This window comes from Nannobrachium achirus (genome assembly GCF_963921795.1).
Source record: "Nannobrachium achirus genome assembly, chromosome: 8".
Classification (NCBI taxonomy): Eukaryota; Metazoa; Chordata; class Actinopteri; order Myctophiformes; family Myctophidae; genus Nannobrachium; species Nannobrachium achirus.
In genome coordinates this window covers 22,867,986-22,880,020 of record NC_137817.1, presented here as the reverse complement: position 1 = coordinate 22,880,020, position 12,035 = coordinate 22,867,986, and the positions used below count along the sequence as shown (strand labels likewise).

General features: G+C 40.2%; 2 protein-coding genes across 2 annotated transcripts; one reads left to right on the top strand and one right to left on the bottom strand.

Annotated features, from left to right (window-relative positions):
- The first annotated feature begins 66 nt into the window (after nucleotides 1-66).
- Nucleotides 67-4,527, top strand: vma12 (vacuolar ATPase assembly factor VMA12). Its single transcript, XM_080731599.1, has 6 exons — nucleotides 67-438; nucleotides 1,046-1,119; nucleotides 2,956-3,045; nucleotides 3,354-3,396; nucleotides 3,513-3,625; nucleotides 3,922-4,527. Exons 1-6 carry the CDS (start codon nucleotides 255-257, stop codon nucleotides 4,015-4,017), a joined length of 600 nt encoding a protein of 199 aa, XP_080587725.1. The 5' UTR covers nucleotides 67-254; the 3' UTR covers nucleotides 4,018-4,527.
- Nucleotides 4,528-8,215: 3,688 nt separating this feature from the next.
- Nucleotides 8,216-9,644, bottom strand: LOC308289998 (homeobox protein SEBOX-like; the record flags this gene model as incomplete). Its single annotated transcript, XM_080731777.1, has 2 exons — nucleotides 8,216-8,890; nucleotides 9,495-9,644. The coding sequence occupies 2 exons, from the start codon at nucleotides 9,642-9,644 to the stop codon at nucleotides 8,216-8,218; spliced, it is 825 nt and encodes a 274-aa protein (XP_080587903.1).
- Nucleotides 9,645-12,035: the final 2,391 nt, after the last annotated feature.

Sequence of the window (12,035 nt, the reverse complement as noted above, 5' to 3'; positions counted from 1 at the left end):
ATAATGAAATTGAATATTTTAGACAGGAAGTAACACATACGTCATCGTGTCACAAGGTAAACAACATGGCTGCGCCCGTCTTCTGGTGTCTCTGTCGCCAGCAAGTTGGTTAAAATTAGAGGATTAAATATAAATTTTTGGAAAAACCTGGTGCCTGATTTCTAAATTTAAACACATCTCGCTGATTAACGTTACAAAGAGGGAACCAGTCAGTGCCACTTCCCATCTAGCTGCAGCTCATCAACAGAACAGAGATGGCTTCTTGTTTTGTGGTTGGAGATAAATTCAGAGAGAGGGTGGCGGAGCTTCTGGAAAAGGACCTCTCCTCTGTCCCACAAGGATTACGAGAAGAATTGGAGAAGGTCCTTGATCGACAAGAACCAACAACACTGTCCTTTGGAGTGGCAAGAAAACTCAAGAAATACCTTCTGGATAATGGTGATTACATTAGCTTACTTAAGCCTATAACATCACTACTAGACTAGTCAGTCACAAAAGCACGTTATGGTTGATATCATATTAACAGCTGGTTCGTTTGAAAATAAATGTCTGCGTGTGAGTGAGAGTGTATCACTGTATTCCATGTTACTTGAGGGACAATTAATGTCAAGTTGCAAAAATGCTTACATACACATTTATCAAAACTGGATAAAATACAAAGAGGCTATAAGACTTAAAGCAAAAAGCAAATGTAAACCCAGTGTGAGACTGAGTGCCATGTTTTTGTTGGGGGCCATAGCAGAGACATAGGCTACATATTAATGTATTTAATAATAAACACATTCATACTATTTCAAAATACTAGTAGTCAAGTAAACTAGCAAAGAGCAACATGGCTAAGTAAGTAAAGGGAACATGTTACAACTGCACTAACTAATCGCATACCTTGTTTTCATTGCTGTGTTGAAATCATGAAAATTGCAAGGGAATTATATGTTTTAAAGAATGTTTTACTTTTAAGTATTCCCCATTTGTATTTTTCGAATCACAATACTGTTTTGTCATGTTTAATAACATTATTACTACTTGTGATTATGTCTTGTAGGTCATCCCTTCTACTTGCATGAACTGTTAGAGGACAGCTCACTGCATCTGCCTGAAGTATTGAAGCCACCCAGAGTAAGTGGACTGATGCACGGAGGCATTCATCATATCATAGGCTGCAAGTCTGTGGGTGCCGCAGGGATGCAGCACCCCGCGGAGAGGTCTTAGGCCGCAATCAGACATACGCGTGAGACATCTTCTCTGTATCGTTTGAGAATGAGGGGAGGAGGGGGAGTCCAATGCATTTTCTATCTAAGTCACGTGGTTTCATGTCGTTGCCGTGTCTAATACTACAGGCCAAGAGATTTGCAAGAGACAAAAAAAACACATGACCTTCATTGACAATGAATTGGACTCCTCCTCCTCCACTCATTCTCAGACGATAAGGACACGATAGCTCTCGCAACTGTTTGTAGCGTGCCTTATAGCCTATTTTCATGTATGCAAACGGGCGGGGGGTAGCGCTCGATATGGCTTCAGCCCCCCTCGGCGTGGACAAAACTTGGCGTCTCTGCATCATATTATCTAACTATTAATTTAGCGAATGTCTGTCTGACCATCTGCATGCTTACATCACTGATACTACACAGTTTCGCCGCCATGGTAACCATCTATCTGCAGTACTCTGACAGACTCTCACAGACTGGCCTGAACACGGAACACCATGTATGGGCATAAAGATCTGCCCAACGGGCACTCCAACATGGAGCACCATATATGGACATAAAGATCTGCCCAACGGGCAATCCAACATTACTTCAGAGACTCCTACATTCAATCCCTTTAGATACTAACTGTGCACACCACCCAGGCACAGGACTAGTTATTATGGTCACCAGCAGTTTCGCCTATGATCTTTTCGCCTACATGGATTTGGTCTTTTCGCGTGGCACTTTCGCCGTGGAGGAGAGTGTTATCACCTATCCTGTCTGGCTGATTCACTGCCTTTCATTTAAATATTACAGTGACAGTGGTGTCAAACGGGGTAACATGTCCTTAGGTCGAGCACCCTTTGGTCCGACCACCAAAACCTAACCTTAAACCTAACCCTAATCTCAGTAAAACTATGCCTAAACCTAACACTAACCTCAGTAAAACTATGCCTAAACCTAACCCTAACATCAGTAAAACTATGCCTAAACCTAACCCAAACCCGAACCTCAGTAAAACTATGCCTGAACCTAACCCTAACCTGAGTAAAACTATGCCTAAACCAGTATGCCCTAAACTCAGTAACCGTGACGCGGGCGATTATCTAACCTGCCGACGCTCGTGAGTATCTAACCTGCCGACGCGGGTGATTATAACTAGGGATGGTCCGATCAGGTTTTTTGGAACCGATCACCGAGCACCGATCACAAAAGTTTGTCACCCGATACCGATCAATCACCGATCCGATCAAGTTATTATTTATATATTATTTATATTTTCTAAATGTTAATGTTTTAACTTTAATTAATTAATTCACTCATGAATTCATTTATTTATTTGCCTTATAGTTATTTACCAGCATTACTATGTATTTATTATCATAGCAGTAACTAATTATTCCTTCAGCACTGTGGAAATCAATACCCCAAAATGGCCTCAAGTGGGCATACTGAACGGCTGGTTGATCGGATGCACCGATTGGATCGGTGAATTTACCTTTTGATCTAAACCACCGATTATCGCCGATCACGCTTTGATCGGCCCGATCCGATCCATTGCCGATTGATCGGTAACATCTCTAATTATAACCCATTTAATTATTTGGATGCACCTGATTCCAATAGCTCTAATCTGTATTAATGTGATTTCTATGGAGTGCATAGGATAGCCGTGTGTAATGGTCATGTCTACTCTCTAGTCTAGGGCTAGAGATGGGAAAGGCCTTAACTGTCAGTGTGCTTGTTCTGTGTCTCATCTCAGAACCCTGAGCTGGTTGCACGCCTGGAGAAGATTAAAGTCAAACTAGCCAATGAGGAATACAACAGGATTACACGTAACGTCAACACTCAGGTGAATTTTCTGTGCTATGGCATACATTTTATAATGGTAGAAATGTAGGCCTACATCTTAAATCATGCTTGATTTATATTACTGATGGAAATCATGTATTGTAAAATGTATACTGGACCTGGACCTGAGCCAATGGGCGACACCAAAATGGGGCATATAACAGAGAGTGAAAGATTGGAGATTGATTGTATTATAGTGTGGTTTTGTGAAGCGTGTCACCCTGTTATGCCTTGAAAACTAAAGCTGAGTTGCAAAATGAGATTTACCTCAGTCATTATATCTTGTATGTACCTCGCTTTTCTCTCCAGGAAATAAGTCGTGGTGGAACACTGGCAGATTTTGGGATGCAAAGTTAGTAAAAGCAATATGCATATATACAAACTTAATGTCCAAAATATTCATAATGATTTCCCCAACTGTAGGTTAGCGCATTAACTTTAATGTCTGCTTTTTACCCGTCTCTTCAGTGAGATCTGCAAAAGCCGCTGTGGTGACTGTATTCAACTTCCTAGTGACAGTTGCTGCTACTTTTGCTTGTTCGTACATGGGAAGCCAGTACCTCTTCACGGAGACTCCAGCGGTAAGAAAATACAATATTTATTTTAAAAAAATGCATTAATCCAGGGTTGGGAAACCATCTGTTAAAGATATACTGGATGATCTTGATGGGCTATTGACATGGTTGACATGGTGGTCCACCCCTGTTGTATGGCGAGTTAAACCTCTCAAATAAATTGAGCAAGAATGAGCTTGATAATTAATCCATATTCTAACCTAAGGTTTCATATAACTAAGTAATTCATTGTCTAAGTAACATTTACCAACTTACCATACTGGAATGCATTCTTCATAAACGTTCTTCCCTTTGTGTTGCAGAGGGTTATATCTGCTGTGATTGCTGCATCAGTAGTGGGCCTGGCTGAGCTTTATGTTCTCGTGCGGACCATGGAGGGAGAACTAGGAGAACCCTAGTGGCAGCCATGGAGGTAGAACTAAGGAACCACAGCAATCATTGTAACAGGAACCCAGCAAACATGGAGATCTGGAACCCTTGCGTCCATGGAAGCATTCTCTGTTATGAAGAGCAACACAGTACACATTCCATTTAACCTGAAGATGATTATTTTTGAACTGTTAATGATAAACCTTTCAGGGTCAGATTCTATTTACTACAGCCTAATTTATTTAGGCTATATGCTATGATCCTGTGACTGAGTTCTTTAGGATGTATGCGAAATGAATGTTTTTGTACATTTTTGTTTTTGCTAAATGCAACTGCTTGATTGCAGATCTATTTTTTCTCCTCCTGACAGCATATTTAAATGATAATGTTAATGATTTTCTGTTATTTATTTTCAGTTACTTAGTTTCATTATGTACGTATGTTTTCCTAGTTTTGTCTTACTTCCCTTCATATTTGGTAACATATATTGTCAACCTACTGTTCTGTATGAATGTTGTTAAGATGGCACTAGTCTGTTGATCTCCTCCATGCTGTCATGATATGTGGAACTGTAAAAGTTACTTCAATAAAATGAGCGCTAACAAAAGTGCGGTGCACTCACGTGTCCAGGGAGATACCCACGCCTCCAGACTGGCCTCCAACTACTGACTGCACAGGGAATCCACACCGTTGATTAGACCCTGTCTTGTTTTTACAGCATGCTGCCTAGAGGGTGGCCTTATGGTCAGAGTGTCTGCCCTGAGACAGGAGGTTAGTGTTCAATCCACTGTCTGAGTCATATTTTTCACATTTTGTGAATTCATACTCTGACGTCCCCATTTGGGGCGGCATAGCTCAGGGGTAGAGAAACCGTTATTAGAGCACGAAGGGTTCCCAGTTCGAATCCGGGCTCCCCCTGAGTTAATGTTGAAGGGTCCTTGAACAAGACTCTGAACCCCTAATTGCTCCCGGTGAGCAGGTTGGTGCCTTGCATGGTTTCCTCCGCCACCGGTGTATGGATGAATGTGTGTGTGAATGGGTGAATGTAATGCACAATCTACAGTATGTAAAGCGCCTTGGATAAAAAGCGCTATATAAATGCACCATTTACCATTTTGGTCAAGACGGACATCATCAATATGGCATCAGAGATTGACAGGGAAATCATGACATTATTTGTGTGGTTGCCAAGAGGGCAACACATTATAGTTCTAGCCCAGCTTTATTATTATTACTTGCGCCAGAAGAGTGCACAAGTACTGCGTTCGGCTGCGTATGTAGGTATGTATGTATGTCGGTGTCTGCCCATGTTTAAGTCCGTAGCCCAATCAGTCATCATTAACAGCCAATGAGGGACCAGCATTCCTGGGGATGCCAGTGGTGTCACTGGCATCGCCAGTGGTGAGTGCACCTCATGGCACGCTCTGCTGGCACACAAGTAGGCCTGTGCACAAGGCGCAAGTTGGCACCTCAACAGAGTGCAGTTCTAGTTATATCCTGTCTTGTTTCATAGCATGTCACCTCCCTTCCTGTCAGAGTAAGGTAAGCCTGCACAGAAAAATTATCAAATCTTTCTCCATTTTCAGCCAAGCAAAAGCACATGTTTCTGACAGGTTTGATTTAGACAAGTATCTGAGTGAGAAGGCAAAACCAATCTATTGTGGACCTTGAAATATCCAACTTATTTAACTGGAATTGTATACTGGAAGTCAATGGAGAGGCAAATATGGAGCTCCATATTGGACATCGAGTTGACCTCACAGTGAGTGAGCCCACACTTATTTCAGGAGTAATGCTTTATAAATTGGTTACTGATGTATTCACTCATTTTAAATAATCCTGGATAGCGCTGAGGTGTGCATTTCAAGTAGTAGTAGTGTAAATCTGTTTTGACTTTGACTCACATTTGAATGAATTGGATTTTACCATAGCTGTTACATGGATAAATCCCTTACATGTCGTTAGTTTCAAATCATTTGTTTTCAGAGCCTTTGCTTGGCCTCTAGTGCTAAATAACACGACAGATGTGTCATTGCTGCCATGCGTCATTGCTACAGATGCAATGTTTGTGACGCCTATTAATATTGCTTTCGTGGATCTACCTCTTGTAATCTATCTCCACCTGACAGATGTACGGTAGTAATACTTTTCTTGGTCTGACTTGATCTGTTTTGATTGGACTTAGATGGCCACGTGCAGGGCTTTACAGCCAATGCAACAAAACAACCAATTACTGTTCAGCGAGGACAGCTGTGATAGAGGAATATCCTGTTAACATTAATATCACTAATCTATAACATGGTAGAATGTCTACTTTGTGTTTGTGGCCCCCTGCCCTTGTACTTTACTATCTCATCTCATCCCTCATCTGCAAATAAGGACAGGTCCTCTTATATCAGTCGAAAGATTAAAATATGAAACTAAATCATAAATACACCCAAAAAAGTATCTCTCCAAGATCTGAGATTTGACACTAGGATTAAAGGGTTTAGGTTTACTGGAAGATTATTTGGTATTAAAGATTATTATGATATTCAGAGATGGTTGTCCTACTGTCTGTCATATCTGTCTCTGTCCCTTCTAATACTACAGAACTTAAATCCAAGGACAATTACAGATCATGTAAGCTGATAGACCCCAAGCTCCAGCTTTAATTTAGTTCTTATTTTATTTTATTCCCATGACTTTGTGCTCAACCCCGTCCTAATACTTGTGGAGAGAGAGAGATATATCTGGGGGTGAGGGGAGGGATAATCAGAAAATAATAATTCCTGTTATCTCAGCAAAAGGAATGATTTTAATCTGGATGTTTTGAAAGATAATTCTTGGTTGCAGCATCATGCTGTACATACCTCAGCTCAAATCCAAGCCGGAAAACAGGAGCAGAATCCATGTCCTCTATATAAACATGTTCTGTTATTCATGCACACAGCTGAGCTCCCTGTAGTCTATTGGCTCTTTGGGGAAATTCCTTTTCTGAAACAGCTTAGAGCAGGGGTTTCAAAGTGGGTGCCAGGGCACGGCAGTCCAGGGGTGCTGCGAGATAATTTGATAATATTTGGAATTTATTTGGACTCTTATAAATATATTTTGTATAATTTTAAACTTGTAGGCCTAGTACAAAAATATTTTCAGTCAGTTTTAACCAAAATGGCAATTATCTCAACGTTTTCCTCGCAACATAATCTTGGGGAGAATATTGGCAAAAATGCGCTTACGTTTCCCCTTATTAATTTGAATGTACAATGCAAATCAGATTTACTTCATTCAGATGTTGTCACCATCTTATAGTAAGTTTGATTAAAAAGATACTTAGATCATACTGTTATGCTAAAGGTAATATTAAAATATGGCCTAAATATAAGGTGCTGGGAATGAAAATTATGATTATAATGTAGGGGTGCCTCAGATGAAAAAAATATTTATAGGGGTGCCCTGAGCCAAAAAAGCTTGGGAGCCCTTGGCTTAGAGAGCTAAATGAGGGGATGGAATATACACAAATACTGTATACTGAACACTGGGCCATTTGACTTTTACAGTGTATAAATAAAATCATTTTTATTAAAAAAACAAATCACTAATACTGCAATAAACAACAAAAACACATTGTTGACAATAACATGATAACAGAATAGAATATTAAGTAACAGTTTTTAAGACAAACACTGAGTGACAACACCTGACTGTTAGGAAAGTACTGTACAGTAACTACAGTGTTCTTTGGCTTAAAGATGGACATTATTGTAAAACAGAGGTTCGCGAAAGGTCGCGACACCATGTGGGGTCGCGGGATACTGACGGTGGGGTCACAAAATTAAAAATATGTTAATGTTGTGGTTTTTTACACACCTGAATAAAACATAATGAGTAAAATACAATGTAAAAATGATTACAAATACATTTTAACCATAATTGTTACAAAACCCTACATAGCCCTTAATACATTACATGTGCGGACAAATGCGCACCAAACGTGCACTTTTATGAGCAGAGTCAATGGCAGCATTATTTTGGGGTCGGGGGCTGAAAGGTTTGGGAACCCATTGTAAAAGATAAAGAGATAAGGAGTGAAACAGTAACAGACAACTGTCCTTGTAATTGTATTATCGCCGTATTGTATTACATCCCCACATTCTCCACTCCACAGTCAAGGTCCCGAGCTCCAAGTCCACAGCTCCTTCAGAAATCAATGGACATGCAGTCAAATGTTTGACGTGTTCCTTTGAATTACAGGAAGTTAGTGGCAATAGCAGCATTGTAGATGAGGTCTGAGATGTAACCCATGGACGTCTGCGGTCCCACCTGAGGGTGGTGGTGGTGATGTCCCTGTCCTTGGGTCACGTCCCAGTACACCTGTTGCGGATGGGAGGGGACCACCTGATCTACGGAGCAGTGACCTCCACCTCCAGGGCTGCCTCTATACCTGGCCTGGTGGGCTCCACCCGGGCTCAGTCCTTGAGGCTTTGAGTTCTTGAAGCGAGAGGATGCAGAATGATAGTTCTGCCTCACAGCTGGCTGGGAAAAGGAAGCAGGGAGGGAGCCGGTTAGAGGTCCTAGGTGTGGTCGCACCTGGCGTTCCTCCTCCCGGAGAACAGCCTCAGACGGACTTGGGGAGATGGGTTGGTGATGGAAAGAGGATGATGTACCGGTAGATGATGAGACATGGGGGCTGCTATAGAATCGGATCCAGTCTGAGTATATTTGCTGCCCTTCTTCCCGGGAGTGGTTCCGCTCTGGCCTGAACATCTCTCCAATAGCGGAGGAGGGGGCAGGTCCAGGGGAGGCAAACCGGGTCCTGGACAGGAAGGGATCCACAGCTCCTCTACCATCCAATACTGACTTGGCTGATTTGGAAAGTCTCCCAGTCTTGGTACTTCTGGCTCTTCTGTTCTGGAACCACACCTATGAGGAAATGCAAGGGTTGTCAAGTTAGCCGAACATAGCCTCAGTTTATGATCATGCTGTTGTAACTTGTAACTGACCATGTACAGTAAATGTTTGAGAAGCATACATAGTACACACAGATGAACTGTGTGTACTGTAATGAGGTCTGCGTCAAGTTAGACCTACTATAGCCACAGTTTTGCTTGTCCCTGGTTCACTTTTCTTTAGATAACATTCTGTAGCTATATTTTTGGGGGGCTTTCCTGGCTTTATTATAGTGGAACATGAGATGGACATGAAACAGGGAGAGAGAGATGGAGAGAGACCGTGGCCACTGTCCGGGCCAAACTTCTGTACCTTTCACCGTTACACTTTCTGTAGTATTTTGTATACTGGTGAAAGGTTATATTCTTCCTTAGCTCTATGTCTGGATGAGTATGTAATGTCTGCATAACAAATATAAATGTATAATGTTATCATCATTAGCTAGTTGTCCCCACTCCCCAGCCTATTTGATAAACATCACATGAGACAAAATAATATTATTATAGGCCTATACATAATTATTGCTCCTGTATCAGTATCATGTAAAGAAAAATGTCATTTCAATGAGCAGACCAACCTGGATCTTGCTCTCAGGTAAGTGTGTGTAAGCAGCCAGTCTCTCTCTTAGAGTTATGTCAGGATAAGGGGTCACAGAGAAAGCTTGCTCCAGCTCGGATAGCTGTGCTCTGCTGAAGATAGTCCGCTTGCGTTTCCTCTGGCCTTCCATGTAGCCCCGCTCTGCAGCCTCAGGAGACAAGTGCAGCGTTTCACTCTTGACGTCTGCAACCACATTTGCACCTTGATGAATGAAGATTGACTTATTAAATTAACTTCAATCGAAAACCATCTATTTTTCAGGCAGATTGGGTATAGGGTAAAATATAACAATAGCCTAAGCATGACGATTATATTATCAACAGTAGGCCTAAAGAACAGGAATCGTTTGATGCTTAGCAGACAATCACACAAAACAGTGATATACATTTTCTTTTTCATCATGATTATGCTAGGCCTACTGTCTATAAACTCATATTCTATTTCATAATTTGAAAGACTTTGAGCATAGTTTATAGATATTAATCTTTTTAATCTAGTTTGGGTCTTAATAGCTATAAATCAAAATTGAATGGGGGAAAATGCAATTATAACGTTATAGGCTAAATACACAAACAAAGTTTCATCTGTTAAATAATACCTTAAAATCTAATATTCCAACATACCTGTACAGTTATTCTGGTCTCCATAAAGCACAATAAAATCCATTTCTGTATGCTCGTTCTGCTTTTTCAAAGCGAAGTCAGTGTTCATGAAGAGGGTCATTATCTATAATTCCATGAAAACTGATGCTCAAGAATTGTGTTTTGCTGTGTTGAGGCCAGGAATCATGCATGCTAAATGATGCGCTCAGAGCAACTTCTTATACACGCATGCAACTCACCCTGACCCCACCCACTGCCACCAACAACCACATGAGGTTCAAGTTGACCGACACCACCATAAGTCCACAGCTCTCATTGGCTTGTCCGTAAATCCACAAACCCAGGTTATGGCACTGTCCATGCAACTTGTTATAGCCTACTAGATTGAGAATATGATGTAAAATAAATACAAATCTATGTGAACTTTAGCCTTTGTTTGAAATAATTGAATCTGAATACCCATTTCATGATATAACATTTGTGGTTGTTGATTCTGTACGCCTACTGAAACTTAAATCGTCCCTAATCCCTCCTACAGTACTTACAATTTACAATTTAGGCATTTAGCACAGGCTCTTAATCCATAGCGATTTAGCCTACAGTAGGCAATGGAAACTGAAGTTAATACATCAAATGTATATAAATCGTGATCTAGGATCATAGGTAAAAAGGTTAAGAACCTATCCTCAGTTTTAAACAGTATAATATCAAGAAGAAAAAAAAAACAATGATGTGTACATTGAGACTATATACACATTATGGATGCCAGGTTTGACCTGTCATCTGTCTAACATGTTATCTAAGTTCATTTTAGCCCTTGGTTTTGTAATAAATATAATATATTAACAACACAACATAGGCTATACTGCATCCTTACAGTTGACCAAAATACAATAAAATTGAATTAAATTAAATGAGCAGAACATCTCTGCACTCAATGATAGTGGTGATGGTGGTGGGATGCAGCATGCAATTTTCCCATGCCCATTTTGAATATAAATGTATTTCACAGTGGAACCTATAGGACTTGTGATCAATTGGTTGATTTATTGTGCTTTATTATTTTGTTATTGTGTGTAGAGAAGGTGTTTAATTGGGATTGATTGATATAATTCGTTATGTTGTGTGTGCATTTGAGGGAACCATGACTGATGTGAGTAATCACTGGGAGCAGTAAAATGACCAAAGTGCTGTACAAAAAAAAAAGAAACACAAAAACTGTGATATATCTTTGTCTATTTAATAGACATAACATTGACAGTGAATGGAACAAAACAAACATTAACGTCACTACGGTATGCAGACCAGACATGTAACACATAGAGCACAATCATCCAATTGGTTGTACAGTATATTGTATGTTATTGTAGCTACTGCTGCCTTGTAGCTACTGCCAAGTTGTTAAAGCCCACCATCTAGTCCTTTGACCAAAAGAATAACATATCGTGTCATACAGGTTTTGAACATCCAGCATGACCATTCCATAAAAAGTCATAGAAGAATTTCCAAGCTTTTGAACATGGGGTCAGCCTATATCATCTCATTTACTTTTCTGACAGAAACAGACAATGTGTAGGCTGTCTTTTGTATTTGATAACAATGTACAGTACCTAATTGAACGGATCAGAGAATTTAAAACTAGGGAATTGGTTATTTCTATTGACAAAACATTAAGAATCAAACATCTGAATTGTCATTCACAATAAAGCAATTTTGTTTTGCCATTGTTTGAGCATTGACAACGAATCAACACACAAATACAGCGCTGCCTGGAAGTGACTGACAAATCGTTTAGACCGGATGTCCCACATTTATTGCTTCTAAAACAATATATAGACCTATATATATATAGGCTATAACATATATAGCAGTGAAATAATATTTTCTATGAGGGACATTACAAGACCTTGTAAGTCATG